At 43.5% G+C, this 22,287-nt stretch overlaps 1 protein-coding gene across 8 annotated transcripts in view; it reads left to right on the forward strand.

Moving 5' to 3' along the window:
* dlec1 (DLEC1 cilia and flagella associated protein) overlaps window positions 1-22,287 on the forward strand; it is a 209,625-nt gene that overhangs the window by 175,797 nt on the left and 11,541 nt on the right. For 5 of the 8 annotated variants that reach the window (XM_059971719.1, XM_059971718.1, XM_059971720.1 and 2 more), the window contains 5 exons: window positions 3,839-3,933; window positions 8,911-9,001; window positions 12,870-13,064; window positions 20,046-20,171; window positions 21,503-21,656. In XM_059971719.1, coding sequence (XP_059827702.1) covers window positions 3,839-3,933; window positions 8,911-9,001; window positions 12,870-13,064; window positions 20,046-20,171; window positions 21,503-21,656 — 661 coding nt within the window. Of the gene's footprint in view, window positions 1-3,838; window positions 3,934-8,910; window positions 9,002-12,869; window positions 13,065-17,471; window positions 19,348-20,045; window positions 20,172-21,502; window positions 21,657-22,287 lie in introns of those variants that run through there. The other 3 variants (XM_059971722.1, XM_059971724.1, XR_009512561.1) reach the window with 3 other exon arrangements.

The raw sequence follows: 22,287 nt of genomic DNA on the forward strand, positions 1-22,287 counted from the left end.
TGTACTTCCCTCAATCGCTGGACTCTGCAGAGAGTGGTGCGGACAGCCCAGCGCATCTGTAGTTGTGAACTTCGCGCTATTCAGTACATTTACAGAGACTGGTGTGTGAAAAGGGTCCGAAGGGTCATTGGAGACCCGAGTCACCCCAACTACAAACTGTTCCAGCTGCTACCATCCAGGAAACAGTACTGGCACCAGCTCCTGGCCAGCTTCTTCCACCAGGCCATCAGACTGATTAGTTCACGCTGATAAAATTATATTTCTATGCTGTATTGACTATCCTGTTGTACATGCTGTTTATTACAAATTACAGTAAATTGCACATTGCACATTTAAATGGAGACATAACATAAAGATTTTTACTCATATATGTGAAGTATGTAAGAAATAATATAAATTCAATTCAAAAAAATCATGCAAAAACAGAAATAATATATTAAAGAGTGAGGTAGTGTTCATGGGTTCAATGTCCATGTAGGAATCAGATGAAAGAGGGGAAGAAGCTGTTCCTGAATCACTGAGTGTGTGCCTTCAGGTTTCTGTATCTCCTTCCTGATGGTAACAGTGAGAAAAGGTCATGCCCTGGGTGCTGGAGGTCCTTAGTAATGGATGCTGCCTTTCTGAGATACCGCTCCTTGAAGATGTCCTGGATATGTAGGGTAGTACCCAAAACAGCACATGCCGGTGATAATAAACCTGATTCTGATTCTGAACGCTCCTCTTACGGGATGTAGGAAGGCAGAGAGACCTCCTTGGTCCCTGATGACTACACCTGTGAGAAATGTGTCCAGCTGCAGCTTCTAACAATTTGTGTTAAGGACTTGGAGCTGGAAATGGATGAACTGCTGATCATTCAAGAGGCTGAGGGTGTGGTAGACAGGGCATATAGAGAGACTGGGTGACAGTCAGTTACGGGTTAAACAGCCAGTGTAGAGTACTCCTGTGTCCATCTCCCTGAACAATAGGTATATCTCTTTGGATACTGTTGGGATGAATGACCTGACTGAAGAAAATCTCTGCCACTGAGTCTGGCTCTGTGACTCAGAAGGGAAAGAGGGAGAAGAGGTGTAATAGGGGATTTGTTAGTTAGAAGAATGGATAGGAGGTTCTGTGGGCAAGAATGAGATTCCCAGGAGCTGGGATCCAGGATATCTCAGGTAAACAGCCAGAGGTTGCGGTCCATGGGTAGGACAGGTGATGAGGTTTTGCACAGGTAATTCAGGGAGTTAGGTGCTAAGTTAAAGGGTTGTCATCTCAGGATTACTACCCGTGCCATGTGCTAGTGAGGCTAGAACCAGGAAGATTATACAGTTTAACAGGTGGCTTGTGGAGAGTACAAAGATGCAAAAGAACACTTAAGAAAGAAATCGGGAACGCTAAAAGAAGGCATGAGTTTGCCCCAGCAGACAAGGTGAAGGAGAATCCTGAGGGATTCTACAGAAATGTTAAGTGCAAAATGATTGCAAGAGGCAAATTGGTCCTCTGGAAGACTAGAATGGTAATTCATGGGTAGAGCCAAAATAGATGGGGGAGATCTCAAATGAATTCTTCAGGCAGAGATTGATAGGTATCTGAGTAGCCAGGACATCAAAGCTTATGGTGAGAAGGCGGAGGAGTGGGACTAAATGGGAGAATGGATCAGCTCATGATAAAGTGGCAGAGCAGACTCAATGGGCCAAATGGCCAATTTCTGCTCCTTTGTCTTATGGTCTAATCTGTACTTACTCAGGAGACAGACACAGAGTCTATAGAAGTGAGGCAAAGTGGCATCAACTTCATGGGTCCTGTACAGATTACAGAGGAGGAAGTGTTTGCTGTCCTGAGGCAAATCACGGTGGATAAATCCCCAGGGCCTGACCAGGTGTTCCCCCAGACCCTACGGGAGGCAAATGCAGAAGTTGCCGGGACCCTAGCTGAGATATTTTTAAAATCATTAATAACAGAAGAGGCACCAGAGGATTAGAGGATTGGAGGATAGCCAAAGTTGCTCTGCTGTTTAAAAAAGGCTCTAAACATAAAGCAGGAATTCATAGACTGGTGAGTCTGACATCAGTGGTGGGAAAGTTATTGGAAGGTATTCTAAGGGTCTGGATAGATGAGTATTTGGATGGACGTGGACTGATTAATGAAACAGTATGGCTTTGTGCATGGTAGTCACATCTAATCTATCTTACCGAGTTTTTTGAGGATGTTATCAGGAAAGTGGATGAAGGCAAGGCATTGTTTTCATGGATATGTATTGTCTACATGGACTTTAGTAAGGCATTTGACAAGGTCCCATATGGGAAGTTGGTCAAGAATGTTCAGTTGCTCAGCATTCAGGATAAGGTAATAAATTGGATTAGATATTAGCTTTGTGGGAGAAGCCAAGGTGTGGTAGTAGAGGGTTGTCTCTATGACTGGAGGCCCGTGACTAGTGGTGTGCCACAGGTATTGGTGCTGGGTCCTTTGTTGTTTGTCACCTATAATAGAAATCTAGTTGATAATGTCGTTAACTGGATCAGCAAATTTGTGAAAGACACCAAGACTGGGGGTGTAGTGGGCAATGAGGAAGGCGAGAAGTTCTGCGTCAGTAGGAAAAATGGCAGGTGGAATTTAATGCAGATAAGTGCAGGGTTTTGCACTTTGGTAGACCAACCACAGTGAATGGTAGAGCACTGAGAAGTGTGGTAGAACAAAGGAATAAGGTCCATAGTTCGTTGAAAGTAGCATCACAGGTAGATATGGTCACAAATAAAGCTTTTGGCATATTGGCTTTTATAAATCTATGCATTGAGTGCCAGAGATGGGATGTTATATTGAATTTGTATAAGACATTGGTGAGGTCTAATTTTGAGTATTGTGTGCAGTTTTAGTCACCTACCTCCAGGAAGATGTAAACAAGGTTGAAAGATTACAGAGAAAATTTGCAAGGATGTTGCTGAGTCTGAAGAACCTGAGTTATAAGATTAAATAGATTAGGACTGTATTCTTTAGAAAGCAGAAGACTGAAAGGGGATTTGATAATGGTCCACAAAATTATTTGTGGTATAAATAAGGTACATGCAAAGGCTTTTTCCACTGAGGTTAGGTGAGACTACAACCAGAGATCATGGGTTAAGGGTGAAAGGTGATAAGTTTAAGGGGAACATGAGGGGAAACTTCTTCACTCAGAGGGTCATGAGAGTGTAGAATGAGCAGCCTGTACAAGTGGTGCACGCAAGCTCGATTTCCATGTTTAAGAGGAGCTTGGATAGGTGCATGGATAGGGGTATGGAGGGCTATGGTCCTGGTGGCTAGTTGGGAGTAGGCAGTTTAAATGATTTTGGCATGGACAAGATGGGCCAAAAGGCCTGTTTCTGTGCTGTACTTCTCTATGATTCTCTATGATATACGTGAGTGACGATAAACCTGATTGTAAAATGAGTCTCTTCTGTAGACTGAGAGTGGAAAAGGACAATCATGATTGTGAAAAGAGTGTGGTGGTGGAGAGTGGGAAGCACCAGAGAGACGTTTTGTAATGATCAATAAACCAGCAGTTTGGAAGCAAATGACCTTGCCTAGTGTCTCAGGACTGGGTGTGTCTGCACCCATGCCAACCTCCACCCTGGCACTCCTCTGCCACCTGTCCCATACCCCTCTAGTGGTGCTCTACCTCACCATTCCCAATATCATTTGCTCCCACCAGGTTTACAAACTTGCTTTCCAATCCACGTCTCCACGTTGACAAATGCAGTACTGTGCAAAAGTCTTGGGCACCTTAGCTATATAAATGTGCCTAAGGCTTTTGCACCGGGCTGTATGTTTTCATGTATATATAATAAAAAAACTTGAATCTGACTTGCTGGCATTTTTACAGGTGGCATTTGGCGTACCTGGGAAGGTAAAACGAGACCAAGGATATGGGACAGAGCCTTTACGGATAGACTTTGCTGCAACTGTTAAAGATGCTATGTGAGTACAACGTTTCCCAGCTTTCTTTCCTTTTGGGGGGGTGGGGTCCCTAGGTACCATTCAGGGGACAGGTGACATTGTTTCTCAGGAAATGTTTCAGAAAAGCCCAGAGAAAGATTTCATCCATTTACTGAATGCTACAGGTCTGGAGAGAGTAGACAGGGTGTTTCCATAAGACACAGGAATACAATTAGGCCATTTGGCCCTTCGAGTAAGAGAGACTAAAATCCACGAGTACGGCCTCAGAATGAAGACACATTCCTTGAAAATTGAGATGAGGAAGAATTTCCTCAGCCAGAGGGTGAAGAACCTATGGAATTCATTGCCAAGAGGGCTGTGGAGGCCAAATAATTGGGTGTTTAAAAAGCAGAGATTGATAGGTATTTGGTTAAGGGGTTAAAAGGTATGAGAGAGGTTTGGAAAAAGGCAGAATGGAGTTGAAAAAAATATCAGCCGCAATTGAATGGGAGAACTGACTCGATGGGCTGCATGGCCTAGTTCTGCTTCTGTACCTTATGGTCTCATCTTATGATCTATCTTCCTCAATCTGTCATTCATTACTTTTTCCTCTCCAGAGGTATCTGTGAAGTAGTAGGAGTCTTCTATTAATCATTTAGGATGAGAAGGATTAGAAGTAATAACTAGGAGAGTTTGTACAGGCTTGGAGAGTTGGAGTCTGAGGGGCATTCTGATAGAAGTTTATAAATTAATGAGGTGCGTAGAATGGATACATAAACTCAGTGACCACTTCATTAGCATATCTGTACACCTGCTCCTTAATGTAAATATCTAATCAGACAATCATGTGGCAGCAACTCAATGCATAAAAACATGCAGACATGGTCAAGAGGTTCAGTTGTTGTTGAGACCAAACATCAGGATAGGGAAGAAATGTGATCTAAGTGACTCTGATCGTGGAATGATTGTTGGTGCCAGATGGGGTGGTTTGAGTATCTCAGAAACTGCTGATCTCCTGGGATTTTCACACATAACAGTCTCTAGAGTTTATAGAGAATGGTTTGAGAACAAAAAACATCCAATGAGCAGCACTTCTGTGGATGAAGATGTCTTGTTAATGAGAGATGTCAGAGGAGAATGGCTGGATTGCTTCAAGCTGACAGGAAGGTGACAATAACTCAATAACCATGTGTCACAACAGTGGTGTGCAGAAGAGCACAGCATGTTGAACCTTGAAGTAGATGGGCTACAGCAGCAGAAGACCCCGAACATACACTTATTGGCCACTTATAAGGTACAGGAAGCACCACTGAATGTGGAGTCTTTTCCCCAAATACAAGAGGGTGTAGTTTAAGTTAAAAGGGGGAAGTGTAAAGATTTACGTAGCAAGTTTTTTTCCAACACAGAGTATTAGTTGGTGGAATGTGCTGCCAGAGGAAGTGATGAAGGAAGATACAAGAGCAGACTACAGCACAGGAACAGGCCCTCCGGCCCACCATATCTACACCAATGGGCACATGAACAGGCAGGGAATGGTGCAATGCATGCCATGTGTAGGCAGAAGGGATTAATTTAGATTGGCATCATGGCTGATACTGACTGTTTCACACCAGAGCTCATTTCTTGTCCCATTTCTCACACAGCTGAGATCACAGGTTAATGGTAAAGAGCAGGAATCCTGCCAAATCTTTTACTTTCCCCTCAAGGACACAGAAAACAATTGCAAACTATAACACTATCTTATGCCAAACTAAAACAATAAAATGCCTAATACAAGGGGGCATAATTTTAAGGTTTTTGGAGGAAAGTATAGTGGGGATGTCAGAGGTAGGTTTTTTTTTACTCGGAGATCCATCAGGCAGATGAGGCATGGATTCTGCAAAGGCAGATCCTGTTTGACAAACTTACTGGGGTTCTTTGAGGATATAACAAGTGCAGTGGATAGAGGGGAACAGGTGGATTTCCAGAAGGCATTCGATAGAGTGCCGCATAAAAGACTTATCCATAAGGATGCATAGAAGTTGGAGGTGATGTATTATCATAGATAGAGGATTGGTTAACTAATAGAAAGCAGACAGTTGGGATACATGGGTGTTACTCTGGTTGGTAATTACAGGGATCGGTGTTGGCCCTGCAATTGTTCACAATATACGTTAACGATCTGGAAGAGGGGACCGAGTGCAGTGTATATAAGTTTGCTGATGGTACTAAATTGAGTGGAAATGCAAATTGTGCAGAAGATACGGAGAATCTGCAGAGAGATATAGATAGGTTAAGTGAGTGGACAGGGGTCTGGCAGATGGAGTACAATGTTGGTAAATGTGAGGTCATCCACTTTGGAAGGAAAAATGAAAGGGGAGATGATTATTTAAATGGTAAAATATTGCAGCATGCTGCTGTGCAGAGGGTCTTGGGAGAGCTTGAATATGAATCACAAAAGGCTGGTTTGCAGGTGCAACAGGCTATCAAGAAGGCAAATGGAATGTTGGCCTTCATTGTTAGAGGGATTGAATTCAAGAGCAGGGAGGTTATGCTGCAACTATACAGGGTACTGGTGAAGCCACACCTGGAGTACTGCATGCAGTTCTGGTCTCCTTACCTGAGGAAGGATATTCTGGCTCTGGAGGAGGTGCAGAGGAGATTCACCAGGTTAATTCCAGAGATGAGGGGGTTAGATGAGGAGAGATTGAATCATCTGGGACGGTACCTGCTGGAATTCAGAAAAATGACAGGAGATCTTATAGAAACGTATAAAATTCTGAAAGGGATAGATAAGATAGAGGCTGGAAAGTTGTTTCCACTGGTAAGTGAGGCTAGAACTAGGGGACATAGCCTCAAGATTCAAGGGGTTAGATTTAGGTTGGAACTGCTTTTTCCCAGAGGGAGGTGAATCTGTGGAATTCTCTGCCCAATGAAGCAGTGGAGGCTACCTCAGTAAATATATTTAAGACAAGGTTGGATAGATTTTTGCATAGTAGGAGAATTAAGGGTTATGGGGAAAAGGCAGGTAGGTGGAGATGAGTCCATGGCCAGATCAGCCATGATCTTACTGAATGGTGGAGCAGACTTGATGGGCCAGATGGCCGACTCCTGCTCCTGTTTTTTATGTTTTTCTGTTCAGAGTGAACACTCTGCCAGGGCTGGTGTTAGAGACAGATACATTAGGGACGTTTAAGCAACCCTTAGATAGGCACACGGATGATAGAAAAGTGGATGTGTATCCAGAAGGGAATGGTTAGGTTGATCTTGGAACAGGCTAAAAGATGTGTAATCTATAGTACCATTCAATGTTCTAGGTAAAACTGAAGTGCATTTTCTACCTCCATGCCCTTTTGAGATCAATAAATTCAATCAGGCTAAGGATCTTTGTAGTCCACATGGAACCTTTCCCCTATTAACTTTAGCAGAATATAATATTAATGGTATGACTGTTGGCAGTGTGGAGGATCAGAGAGATCTTGGGGTCCATGTCCACAGGACACTCAAAGCTGCTACGCAGGTTAACAGTGTTGTTAAGAAGGTGTATGGTGTGTTGGCCTTCATCAACCATGGGATTGAGTTCAAGAGCTGTGAGGTAATGTTACAGCTACATAAGACCATGGTCAGACCCCACTTGGAGTACTGTGTTCAGTTCTGGACACCTTACTACAGGATGGATGTGGATACTATATAGAGAGAGTGCAGAAGAAATTTACAAGGATTGCAGAGTGTGACTTATGAGAATGGGTTGAGTGAACTTGGTCTTTTCTCCTTGGAGTGACAGAGAAGGAGAGGTGACCAGATATAGTTGTATAAGATGATGAGAGGCATTGATTGTGTGGATAAGCAGAGGCTTTTTCCCAGGGCTGAAATGGCATAGTTTTAAGGTGCTTGGAAATAGGTACAGAGGAGATGTCAGGGGTACGATTTTCACACAGAGAATGGTGTGTGCGTGGAATGCACTGCTCACGACAGTGATGGAGGCAATGCAATAATGTCTTTTAAGAGACTCTTAGATAAGTACATGGAGCTTAGAAAAGTAGAGGACTATGCGCTAGGGAAATTCTAGGCAGTTTCTAGAGTAGGTTACGTGGGTCGGCACAATATTGTGGGCCGAAGGGCCTGTAATGTGCTGTAGATTTCTATGTTCTATGTCTCTCCCCACTTCAGTATCTGCATTTTTCCAGTGAAATCATGTCTGACATTCACTAAATCCCTTCCTCTCAATGGTTAGCCGACTTCGTATGATCAATGTGCTGAAATTTGTCTTTGACTGCTAGCAGAAGTGGTGGATGTGGGTTTGATTGCAACCTTTAAGAGAAGTTTGAATAGGTATATGGATGGGAGGGGTATGGAGGGCTATGGTCCAGGTGTGGGAATAACAGTTTGGCACGGACTAGATGGGCCAAAGGGCCTGTTTCTGTGTTGTGCTGTGACACCATGACTTAATGTTGGAGAATAAACTCTGCAGATGTTATAAAGAAAAGGGTCCCTTTATCACTAGGGGTACAGCAAGAAATTGTATTTGGGGCGGAGGAGTACCCGAAAGCTAAGAAATACTGACAGACAGGAAGAGTGGGTTGACTTGATAGAATTATAGAACCTGACAGATAGAAAACATTATGAGAAGAATAGATGGTCTTTTTCCCATGACAGAAATGTCAAATATCAGAAGACATGCATTTAGGTAAGAAGGAGCAACAAGCACAAAATGTTGGAAGAATTCAGAGTAACATTTTAAAGGAGATGGTGGGGCAAGTTTTTTTTTAACAGAGTTGTGGGTGAGGGGTGGTAATGGACGCAAATATAACAGTGACATTCAACAGAGGCTGTTAAATAGACCCACCGACATGCTGGAAATGAAAGGACTTGTATATCAAAGGCAGAAATGATTTAGTTTAATTCAACACTGTGTTTGACGCAGACATCGTGGGCTAAAGGACTAATTCCTGTGCTGTATTACTTTATGTTCAATGAACTGAGAAATTATTGCAGAACACTCAAGGACATTTCTTGTGCTCATGAACATTTTCTGCCCAGGCTAACAGTGGAGATTGATGACGATGATGACGATAACCTTATGTTTTATGCGGCAGCAAGTGATTTGATTCCTGATGGTCTGAATGGAAAGGTGAGGAGATGTCCAACAATAATTTAAGATTTTGGGTCAGGCTTCCTTTTATTTTATCTATTTTATACAGCACAGTAACAGGCTCTTCTGGCCCAATTGAGGCCATGCTGTCCAATTACACTCATGTGACCAATTAACCTGTTAACCCATACGTCTTTGGAATAGGAGCACCTGGAGGAAACTCGGGCAAGTACAGAAAGAACATACAGTCTGCTTACAGACAATAGTGAAAATTAAACCTGGGTCTAAATATTCTCCTCTCCCATGAGTCAGAGGCATTCATTCCTTGTTGAGCTCCCGTTCCATGGTAGGACAGAGAACTTCTGCTACTTTTATTTATCATCAACAATCTCCACCATCTTCACCATACCGTCTTCTCTCAGCTACCATCGGGCAGTGATGCGCTATCAATAACTCTAGGAGACTAGAAGCAGAGTGGATAAGGCTTTTATTAACAGCAAAAACAGGCATGACCATGTTGAAGACTGAGGGAGGAGCAGTCTCCCAATCACCTTTATACAGGAGTCTGTGGAAGGAGCCACAGAAGCAGTCATCAGAGGGGCTTGTCTGGACAGGTATACATGGCTTACCACAAGCAGGAGGTACAGAAGACTGAAGTCCCACACCGCCGAGTTCAAGAACAGCTACTTCCCTTCAACCATCAGGTTCTTGGACTGACCACCCCAGCTCTAACTCTACTTCAAGAATGGAAAACTATGGACCAGCTCTTACGCTACCAAGGACTTGTTTCTAATTACACTTTAATTTGCACTATTTGTCTTGCTTTATTAGCTTTTTATTTCTTCACTGTTTTATGTACTAGAACCTATATGCCTGAGACACTGCTGCAAGCCATTTTTCTATTGTAACTCTACTTCACCATCCTTGTTCATATGACAATAAACTCAACCTGACGTAACATTGACCATTTTAACCTTCAAATCACAGCTAAGGTCAGTTGGGTTATCATCCAAAGTTCCTCATGCACTTCCCAGTCAGCCACAAGCAATCGATTACGAGTAAGGCAACCATCTCCTCTGCTATCAGATTCCTCATTCTTCAATCCTTCACCCCTTCCATCTTCTCACTTCTTCCCCTCACCTGTCACCTGCCAGCTTCTACTCTTTCCTCACCTCCCAGCTTCTTATTCTGGTTTCTTTTCCAATCCTAATAAAAAATCTCAGATCAAAATGTCTGCTTGTTCCCTTATACAGATGCTGCCTGACCTGCTGAGTTCCTCCAACATTTTGTCTGTGTTGCTCTGGATTTCCAGCACCTGCAGAATTTGATCATGCATAAGACCTTGGTTCACGTCCTCACCTTAGCTCAGGTCCCAATGCAGTTAACTCAACTACAGCAGAGCTTGTGTTCCTTCCTTTTTACAGAACATAGAGCAGTACAGCCGAGTAACAGGCCTTCCGGCCCACAACATTAAATTAGTGATCAAATGGCTGACTAAACTGATCCCTTCTGCTTTTACCAAGTCCATATCCTTCCATTTTCCTCATATTCATCTAAATGTCTGTTAGGGTTGCGGATGTTGTTCCCTTGTTCAAGAAAGGGAGTAGAGATAGCCCAGGAAATTATAGACCAGTGAGTCTTACCTCAGTGGTTGGTAAGTTGATGGAGAAGATCCTGAGAGGCAGGATTTATGAACATTTGGAGACGCATAATATGATTAGGAACAGTCAGGATGACTTTGTCAAGGGCAGGTCATATCTTACGAGCCTGATTGAATTTTTTGAGGATGTGGCTAAACACATTGATGAAGGTAGAGCCATTGATGTAGTGTATATGGATTTCAGCAAGGAATTTGGTAAGGTACCCCATGCAAGGCTTATTGAGAAAATAAGGAGGCATGGGATCCAAGGAGACATTGCTTTGTGGATCCAGAACTAGCTTGCCCATGAAAGGCAAAGAGTGGTTGTAGATGGGTCATATTCTGCATGGAGGCTGGTGACCAGTGTGTGCGTAAGCGATCTGTTCTGGGACCCCTACTCTTTGTGATTTTTATAAATGACCTGGATGAGGAAGTGGAGGGATGGGTTAGTAAATTTGCTGGTGACAAAGGTTGGGGGTGTTGTGGATAGTGTGGAGGGCTGTTCAGAGGTTACAGCAGGACATTGATAGGGTGCAAAACTGGACTGAGAAGTGGCAGATGGAGTTCAACCCAAATAAGTGTGAAGTGGTTCATTTTGGTAGGTCAAATATGATAGCAGAACATAGCATTAATAGCAAGACTCTTGTCAGTGTGGAGGATCAGAAGGATCTTGGGGTCCGAGTCCATAGGACACTCAAAGTTGCTACACAGGTTGATTCTGTGGTTAAGAAGGCATATGGTGCATTGGCCTTCATTAATCGTGGGATTGAGTTTAAGAACCAAGAGGTAACGATGCAGCTATATAGGACCCTAGTCAGACCCCACTTGGAATACTATGCTCAATTCTGGTCACCTCACTACAGGAAAGGACTTGGAAGCCATAGAAAAGGTGCAGAGCAGATTTACAAGGATGCTTCCTGGATTGGGGAGCATGCCTTATGAGAATAGGTTGAGTGAACTTGGCCTTTTCTCCTTGGAGCGACGGAGGATAAAAGGTGATCTGATAGAGGTGTACAAGATGATGAGAGGCGTTGATTGTGTGGATAGTCAGAGGATTTTTCCCAGGGCTGAAATGGCTAGCACAAGAAGGCACAGTTGTAAGGTGCTTGGAAATAGGTACAGAGGAGATGTCAGGAGTAGGTTTTTTATGCAGAGAGGTGAGCATGTGGAATGGGCTGCCAGAGACAGTGGTAGAGACAGAAATGATAGGGTCTTTTAAGAGACTCCTGGATGGATACATGGAGCTTCGAAAAATAGAGGGCTATGGGTAAGTTTAAGTAGTTTAACACAGCTGTGTGGGCCGAAGGGCCTGTATTGTACTGTAAGGTTTCTATGTTCCTATGTAAAGGTCCCAAATGTATTGGCCTCTATGACCATATTCATATATTCAGGCTCTGCTGCTAATGCACTCTGTCCTGTGTTCTCCTCCTGATCCAAGCCTGCTGATCTATCATTGCATTCTTGCTCAGGTTTAAAAGCTTCGTCCATGTTTCTAGCCTCCAGCTATACCTCACTTCTCTCGTGTCCCCCAGACTCCGACCATTTGCCAAGAAATACTTCTTGATGTTCTTCCTCCTTTTCTTTCTACCTTTCCGAAAGACCCTGGTCTTTTCTGGTGTACACATCTCCTGTTGGAAGAGCTCCTCGTGCACCTTGCCCAAGTAACTAGGGTCTCAGCAGAAGTTGATCTACCATTGGTTCATGCAGTCACAGAATGGCCTATTGGTACATAAAAGACCATCTGTGTACCTATCTAAACTTAAATATTGAAATCAAACCCTTCATCCACCACTTCCGCTGGCAGTTCGTTTCACACTCTCACCACTCTCTGAGGGAAATTCTCTTCAGGTCCTGTTAAGTATTTCGTCTTTCATTCCAACCCATGATCTCACACTTCTGGCCTCACCCAACTTAGGCAGAAAAAGCCTGGTTTTCTTCACCCTATCTATATCCCTCATAAGTTTATATAGCTCTATCAAATCTCCCCTCATTTTCCTATGCTCCAGGGAATAAAGTCCTAATGTATTTAACCATTCCCTATAACTCAAGTTCTCAAGTCCTGAGAACATCCTCATGCTAACATTGTGTTCTGTAAAGATGTGTTCCCATTTTTTCTGCTGGTCCTTAGCCTTTGATACCTGCAATCTCAAACCCCATGTAATCTCAGTCCCCTAGTAGTGGCAGTCACTATCAAACCTGGCACTGTGCTTGTATTGTCCTGTAGGGGTCACTGTGAAGCACACACTAACAATGTAAATTGTTACCCAGATACAGCGAGAAGTCCTGAGGACACGCGGCTTGAAGCTGACAAACCCCATGGAGACCCCTCTGTGCTTCCACTTTTTGTTGCAAAGACCCTTCTGTGTCTTGGACGTGGACCCCAAAAATACCCTAAAATCTTCAAGCAGTGACCGGGAGGAGAACACAAAGCTTCTGGTGTTACACCCACGGCAGCACATGCATGTAAGTCCCGTATGTGCAATGCGCTCCCTTTGAAATGGGAAGCAAGCACCAGGTACAAATGCCCCTCTAAGCCGGGCTCGGCATTGCAGACACGCTTTGGTTTGGTTTCCCTGTGACGGTGATACCAACGGATGGAAACACTTCTGCTTTGCATCACTGAAGATGTGCTGGGGGCAGCCCGCACATGGTACCAACAGAGCATGCCCACAGCTTACTAACCCGAAACCCATAAGTCTTTGGAAAATGGGAGGAAACCAGAGCACCTGGAGGAAATCCACATGGCAAGAACTGAACCGGATCCTGGTAGTGTATTAGTATTACACTAACTGTGCTACCCCTGTTTAAAATGGACCACTGTCTCCTCTCTTCAGATAACTTACTGAAGGGAAGACAATGTTAGAGCAGGTTTTACAGTTATTAGAAATGGACGTTTTAAACATATACAGAAGTTGGTAAGGTGGCAGGGTGGATAGAGTCACTGTGGAGACCAGGTTCAATCCTAACCAGGCGGGAATTTGCGCATTCTCCCTGTGATCACATGGTCAGTCTCCTCCATGCCCCCCCCCCCCCATTCTCTGGTTTCCTCCCTCATCCCAAAGACAAGTGAATCAATTGGCTGCTGTGAATGGCCCCTAGAGTGGGAGAATCTGACGGGGCAGATGAGAATGTGGGGAGAATTTTAAAGCTGGGGGTGGTGCAGAACAGTGTAAATGGGTGGTCAGCACACAGCAGATGAAGAAGCCTGGGTGGTCTATTTTACTTATTACTGTGAATTTGTAGTGTCTCAGTGCTTTATCTCCTGGAGTACGTACACTGTGAGGGACTGAAAACATCGTTCAGTGTGGCAGTGAACCTCAAAGCCATAGTGGTGCAGGGCTCCAGCCTAGGACCCCGCTGCAAAGTGCTTTGGATGGCCTGAGCCTGTGTTAGCTTCTTTCATTAGGCAGTGGTTGCATTTCAAATTGAGAAGGATTTTGGAAAACTGGCCTTCATCAGTCAGTACTGAGTAGAGAAGTTGGGATGACATGTTGCAAAGTAGACATTAGTAAGGCTACATTTTGAATACAGGTTTCCCCCGCTATCCGAAAGTACAGTGGTCCTATGAAACCTTTCGTAAGCTGAAATGGCGTAAAGCGAAGAAGCAATTACCATTAATTTATATGGGAAATATTTTTGTGTGTTCCCAGATCCAAAAAATAACCTACCAAATCATACCAAATAATACATAAAACCTAAAATAACACAAACGTGTAGTAAAAGCAGGAATGATATGATAAATACACGGCCTATATAAAGTAGAAATAATGTATGTATAGTGTAGTTTCACTTACCAGAATCGGGAAGGTTTAGCCAAAACCGGTTTGTAGAAAAAAATTGGCACATACACACATGCGCACACATCTGCCCACAGAAGGCTTCACAGTCATGGTCGTCTTTCTCAGGGTTAATACAATGCTTTAATACAAGCTTAAAGCAGCTGCATTTTTTTTTCGTAAAAGCAAAAATCCTCTTTGGATTTCTTTTGGTTAGTGAAAACGGGTACTGATGTAGGTCTTTCGTAAAAGCGAGGTGGCGTAAAGCAAACTTTTATAAAACAGCATAGTCTTACTGAAAGCAGATCACAATATAATATGGATCTCAATAGATGTGTCTAGTGTAAAACTGAAAATGGAGCTGGAGTGTGGATGATAGATAGCCTCCTCTCAGTTTTGTCCATGATTCCAGGGGCTGACTACAACAGACTGTTTTCTAAGATACCATTAGAGAAGACCTCACAGGCAAAAAAAGTGTCTCCCAAAGGCAAAGTGAAGGTGACCTATGGAGGCCAAACACAACAGTTAGAGCTTTGTGTATTGAAAAGGCCAGCACTTTTCAGATGCAAATGGTTGAGAAAAATCCAACTAGACTGGCACTCAATCAAGGCTCGCACTGCAACATCAACAGACAATGGCAGTCTAAATGGTAGCACTAACCAGAGACTGGCACAGTCTCTGCTAATGAGGTGTTTGAGAAGGGGATTGGTAAACTCAAAGGCATGAAGGCCAGAATTGAACTGGATGAAACAGCAACACCAGGATTCCATGAAGCATGTCCAGTGCCTAATGCACTACATCCTAGCTTAGGGGCATAGTGAATTCTCTCTAAGGTTAAGTGGAGCGATTGGGTCACACCCATTGTCCAGATGATCAAGAAAGGGAAGGCCAGAGCCATTCGCATATGAGGGGATTTCAAGGTGAGCATTGACCCAGTCCTGCGTACTGTACAGTATCCCCTGCCACAAATAGAAGACATTTTTATATCTTTGACAGGTTTTCAAAGATTGACCTGTCACAAGCTTATCTATAAATAGAGATTCGGGAGAGAAGCAGGAAATTCCTCACAATCAACATTCAGAAGGGACTGTTCCAGTATAATCACCTCGTCTTTGCCGTCACATCAGCTCCAGCAATTTGGCAAAGAGCAATGAGCCAAGTGCTCCAAGATATCCAGGGAACACAGTGTTACCCAATGACATCATTGTGACTGGCAAAAATGATGACGAGCACCTCCGGAAGCTTGGTAAAGTGCTTACCAGGCTGAGTGAGTATGGTCTACACGCAAAGAGAGAGAAACAAGGGTTTTTCAGGAATGAGATCTCATATTGTGGACATTATGTAAGTCACAAGAGAAGACTGAAGCCGTTTTACAGGCATCCAAACCGGAAGATGTGTCACAATACAGGTCATAATTGGGCCTAGTAAACTACTACCACTGGTTTCTCCCAAGCATTGCTACAGTGCCGCATCCATTGAACGCACTGTTACAGACAGGAGCAAAGTGGGAATGGTCAGAAAGATGTGACAGAGTATTCAAAGAAACAGAGACTAATAACTTCCGATGAACTGCTCACCCATTATGACCATCAGACTGGCGTGTGATGTATCCCCTTATAGCATTGGAGCTGTTTTGTCACACATTATGAAAAATAGATCTGAACACCCAATTGCATTTGCTTCAAGATCACTGACAAGCACAGAATGTCGGATCAACCAATAGGCACTTCGTCTAGTATGAGGTATAAAGAAGTTCCACCGCTACGTCTGCAGACAGAAGTTTATGCTAGTGACTGATCACCAGCCTCTGTGTCCATTTTCAATCCCAGGAAGGGAAGTCCAGTGATGACTGCTACCCGGTTACAATGTTGGGCACTATTACTAGGAACCCACTCTTATAAAGTGGAGTTCAAGGGTACCAAACAACACAGCAACGGTAATCAGAATCAGGTTTTTTATCACCAGCATGTGACGTAAAATTTGTTAACTTAGCAGCAGCAGTTCAATGCAACACATAATCTAGCAGAGAAAACAATAATAATAAATAAACAAGTAAATCAATTATGTATATTGAATAGATTTTAAAAAACATGCAAAAACAGAAATACTGTATTTTTTTAAAAAGTGAGGTGGTATCCAAAGATTCAAAGTCCATTTAGAAATCAGATGGGAGAGGGGAAGAAGCTGTTCCTGAATCACTGTGTGTTTTCAGGCTTCTGTACCTCCTACCTGATGGTAACAGTGAGAAAAGGGCATGCCCTGGGTGTTGGAGGTCCTTAATAATGGATGCTGCCTTCCTGAGACACCGCGCTCTGAAAATGCCCTGGGTACTTTGTAGGCTAGTACCCAAGATGGAGCTGACTAGATTTACAACCTTCTGCATCTTCTTTTGGTCCTGTGCAGTAGCCCCTCCATACCAGACAGTGATGCAGCCTGTCAGAATGCTCTCCACGGTACATCTATATAAGTTTTTGAGTGTATTTGTTGACATACCAAATCTCTTCAAACTCCTAATAAAGTACAGCTGCTTTCTTGCCTTCTTTATAACTACATCGATATGCTGGGACCGGGTTAGGTCCTCAGAGACCTTGGCACCCAGGAACTTGAAGCTGCTCACTCTCTCCAGTTTTGATCCCTCTATGAGGACTGGTATGTGTTCCTTCGTCTTACCCTTCCTGAAGTTCACAATCAGCCCTTTTGTCTTACTGACGTTAAGTGCCAGGTTGTTGCTGTGGAACCACTCCACTAGTTGGCATATCTCACTCCTCTCGTCATCACCTGAGATTCTACCAACAATGGTTGTATCATCAGCAAATTTATAGATGATATTTAAGCTATGCCTAGCCACACAGTGAGTAGAGCAGTGGGCTAAGCACACACCCCTGAGGTGCACCAGTGTGGATCATCAGTGAGGAGGATATATTATCACCAATCTGCACAGATTGTGGTCTTCCATTAGGAAGTCGAGGATCCAATTGCAGAGGGAGGTACCAGGTTCTGCAACTTCTCAATCAGAATTGTGGGAATGATGGTATTAAATGCTGAGCTAAAGTCAATGAACAGCATCCTGACAATAGGTTTTTGTGTTGTCCAGGTGGTCTAAAGCCATGTCAAGAGCCATTGAGATTGCATCTGCCGTTGACCTATTGTGGCAATAGGCAAATTGCAATGGGTCCAGGTCCTTGCTGAGGCAGGAGTTCAGTCTAGTCATGACCAACCTCTCAAAGCATTTCATCACTGTCGATGTGAGTGTTACCGGGCGATAGTCATTAAGGCAGCCCAAGTTATTCTTCTTGGGCATTGTTCTTCTGATGGCTTGTTTTGTCATCCACTATTGGCAACTGAAGAAGAAAAGTCTTCATCATGTGACCTAGCAGAAGTGCTCTACACCATATTGGTGGACCAGTTGCCGGTAACAAATTCTGAAATATGAAGAGAAACAAGGAATGACCCGGCATTGTCAAAATCACCACGCAAGGATGGCTAGCTCACATCTAAAGATCTCAGTGAGATGAGACCAACTGTTGGTATGTCAAAGAACGTTGACGTGTGGATCTCGTGTTGTGGTTCCCTCTATACTGTGCACCAGAGTATTAGAGAATCTGCAAGAACACCTGGGTACAGTCAAGATGAAGCATCTGGCCTGGAGCTATGTGTGGTGGCCAGGACTGGATAGAACAGATCGAAGACTTAACCAAAAGCTGTTCAGGATGCAAAAAAGTTCAAAATGCACCCCCACAGACACTGTTACACCCATGGGAATGGCCATCGTCACCATGACAAAGAGTACATATTGACTTTGCTGGGCCATTCACGGATGCCATGTTCCTGATTGCTGTGGGTACTCATTCAAAGTGGCTGGAGGCTATACCAATGAAGTCAACTACCTCAGCAGACTGTCTCTGGTCTGAGGACTGTCTTTACCAGAAATGGCTTACCAGAACAAATTGAGTGACAATGAGCCACAATACACGTCAGAAGAATTCTGACTGCTCATGAAGGAAAATGGCATCAGACATTTCAAGTCATCTCACCACCCAGCAATGAAAGGGTTAGCTGAAAGGTTTAGCCAAACCTTCTAGAAGTCCATTAAAGCAATGGACAAGGAGGACATTTCTCTCAGCACAATGTGGACAACTTCCTTTTTGTGTATTAGAACTCTTTTTGTGTGAAGACAAATCAAAAACCTGCAATTCTGTTCATGAACAGGAACCTGAGATCTCACCTGGACCTCCTGAAACCAGATCTATGGAGGGAAGTGCAAAATAAACAGTTCAGCCAGTTGCCAAGTGAAGCAACAAGGAGCTTCAAGATTTGACAGGAAGTCCTAGCACGCAATTACCGAGAAGACAAATGGACACACGGTAGGATAGCTACAAGACCTGGACCACTGATGTGCACAGCGGATGTTGGAGATCAGACATGTAGACAAATACAGCCTGCTCAACTGAGAAACACACCTGAGTCGACTGCATCCAAAGAGATGGACACATTACAGCCACCGAACTTACTTTTCAGTGATGATCATGTCATCATGACATGATCATCATGACACCAAATACATTGTCTTAGACAAGATACCCGCCAAACCCAATGCCCCTCCAGAGGTGTGAGGAGAATTTTATCTACCAAACCTGATGCTGCTCCACAGGTCCTGAGGTGCTATCTTGAAAGAAACAGAGCACCGCCCAAAAGACTGAATCTTTAGAACTGTGAAGTTAGTTATGGACTTTTATTATGAAAGCATGTTTATTTGGAATATGAGTTTATGAAAGGGAAATTGAATGTTTTGTACATATACAGTTTTGTGTTGCATTAACCTAAAGGGGGAGGAAGTGTAATGTATGGATCTATTTCTTTTAGACCAATAACAGCCCCCTTTAGCATTACATATTGATCTGTTGTCTGTCTACACATGCAGATTGTTATCTTCCTCTCTTGCTGCAGTGTGAATACACAATTTAAAGACATCTTCATTGTGTGTGCTTTTATTTAATTGATATATAGTTGTGCACAGACACCACAGAGGATGAGCAGGGTGGTGGAGGAGAATGAGGGGAGTTCTTACAGAGGTATAGACAGTTATGAGACTGTAGATAGGGTCAATACACATAGACATTTTCCCGGGGTTGGGGAGTCAAGAACTTGGGGGCATGGATTTGAGATAAGAGGGGAGAGATTTAATCAGAAGCAGAGGGTGGTCAGTAAATGGAACGAGATGCCAGAGAAAGTTGTTGAGGCAGTAAATTAACAACATTAAAAAAAGATATTTGGATTCAGGATTCAAGAAAAAAGATTGTTTAATGTCATTTCCTATACACAAGTGTAAAGGAGGACAAAATAATTGTTACTTCAGATCCGATGCAGCACAAAATGATAATAATAGTAATGATGATAAAACAATAAATACATAAGATAGCTTATATACATAGACTGTATTTCCATAAAGTGTCACTAGGCACAGGAGTGTCTGTACATAAGGTGACTGACAGGAAATGATAAAGTAGTGGTGGTTGGGGGTGTGGAGAGGTATGTTCGTGGGTGCAGGTGTTGATCAACCTTAGTGTGGGGAAAGTAACTATTTTTGAGTCTGGTAGTCCTGGTGTGGATTATAGATAGCCTCCTCCCTGATCTGTAGTACACTCAGTTAAAGGTTCTTGGTTTGTAGGTCACTGTAGCATTCTGCTCTTCCTGGGAGTTGCTGAGTTTCCGGGAGATTATGTGCACAGAGAAGGAACCAAAACTGGTGTTTGAACAGGACCTAGTGATCGAGTACAACAACAAGAGTACGCAGGTAAGAGATTCACTGAATGTTATTCTCAACCTTCCTGTTGAGGCTTCTGCTGAGAGTCTGGGGCCAAGGACTGGGAGTGAGAGGCTTGAAGATGATCTCTCCTGGGGTTGGAGGCCTGGCTGTGTGTGAGTGTGTGTTTGAGTGGGAAGGATGGGAAAGGGACCTGTTTTGATATTGTTGTTGCTGCTTGTGTTGTTCTGCTGAAGATTGTGAGCATGCTATGTAGCAATCCCAGCATATCTTTGGCTTGTGTTGGCTGTTAATGAAAATGATGCATTTCACTCTAAGTTTCAATGTACTGATGATAAATAAATGAATTTGAAGCCATTGTACCAAGATGCTGGTTCAGTGAGAATCTCCCTCAGTATCGACATAAGACATAGGAGCAGAATTAGGCTGTTTGGCCTTTTTAGTCTGCTCTGCCATTCCATCATGGCTTGATTTCTGAAGCTGTACCCTCTGTTCCTAGACTCCTCCAGTACAGGAAACATCCTCTCCATGCCGGCTCCATCCAGGCCTTTCAATGATTTTAATGAAATTTTCCCCTCATTCTTCAAAAAGTAAACCAATACTAAACCAACTTACCAACTGAACAGATTAAGTATTTTGCAGGTGCCCATGTTCTGATGTCCTGTCTAGGCCAATGTATCTCCAGCTCAAAGCCTGGACAACTGAAAGTATAACTGTACGGTCATTAGAGACACAGAGTGGCACCTTGCTCTGTGCAGGGGCTGAAGGGGTACAAGGGAGGGGAAGAATGAGCATGTAGGGTAGAAGTGTTCACAGCAGAGGTGGCCAGTGATCAAGGCTAGGGTAGATGACAGAATAGAACATGAGTAATGAAGTTCAACTGGAGAGTTCAGTAGGACAACGAGCCAGTGAATTCACAGGAGAGAGAAGGGATTGATTAAATGTACAATTAAGCCTGTATTCTTCTGTTACAAGTCCTTCCTGTGCTAACTGCAAGCATTGACTTGATGATTTAGCAGAGTTAAAAAGGCCTCATTTCTAATACAGAGGCCTCCTGAGGGCTTGTTTCACTGATATATTTAGCGTGAAATCATAACTGAATTGAATAGTTAACCTTTAATTAGCATCTTCTGTTTGAATGATTGTCCAAGTGACCAATCCATCCAGATTATACCATTTTTCAGTTTAGATGTCAGGGCTCGTGCTTATTCTGGGAGGCTGTTCCTTGCCATTTGATCAAATCTAGGTCAGTCTAAACTTCACCTTCTGATTTGAGACTGCTCTGGGGAAGAATTGTTTCAAGTTCTTTTTGTGATTTGTGCGACTGAGGACGCCCTGTCCTGGTTTTTTTTTTCCTGCAGCTCATCCCGCTCCATGCACATTTCTTCCTGCCAAGCTTTGAGGTCTCCACTGAAGATGTTGACTTTGGTACCTGTTTAGTTGGGCAGACTAGATCCAAGGACATTTTCCTGCTCAACAAATCGAGGTCAAAGAGTTACTGGACGGCAGTCCTTGGTGAGGCAACAGGCTTCTTGCTGAGGCGATGAAGAGTTTTGATTTTATAACTTATTGCATGACATCCTTCTTGCTTTGGGTATCATGTACTGAGGAATTGCCCTTAATATTCCTGGGTTCATTTCTCACAGCAATATCATTCCAACTGAATTCACTATAAATGCCAACTTTATGGTCCTTTGATTTGATCCAAGAGTCTTAGCTTAGTGTGGGAGGGACTCATCCAAGAGCATTCACCAACACTTAAGAGTCAAAAGATTCTATAGACGCTGGACATCCAGAGCCACATACACAAAATGCTGGAAGAACTCAGCAGGTCAGGCAGCATCTATGGTGGGAAATTAGTCATTGTTTTGGGCTAAGACCCTTCATCAGGATTGGGGAAGAAGACAGAAAAAGAAGGTGGGGGAGCGGAGAAGTACAAGCCTGCAGGTGAGTCTAGATGAGGGGAAAGGTGGGTGGGTTGGGGAGGGGGGAAGAAGTAAGAAGCTGGGAGATGATAAGTAGAAAAGGTGAAGAGGAAGGAATCCATGGGAGAAAGGGAAGGAAATGGGGAACCAGAACGGGGAATGGAAAAAGAAAGGAGGGGATGGGGGGGAATTACTGGAATTGAGACAAATTGATGTTCACA

The sequence above is a fragment of the Hypanus sabinus genome, chromosome 6 (assembly GCF_030144855.1).
Source record: "Hypanus sabinus isolate sHypSab1 chromosome 6, sHypSab1.hap1, whole genome shotgun sequence".
NCBI lineage: Eukaryota > Metazoa > Chordata > Chondrichthyes > Myliobatiformes > Dasyatidae > Hypanus > Hypanus sabinus.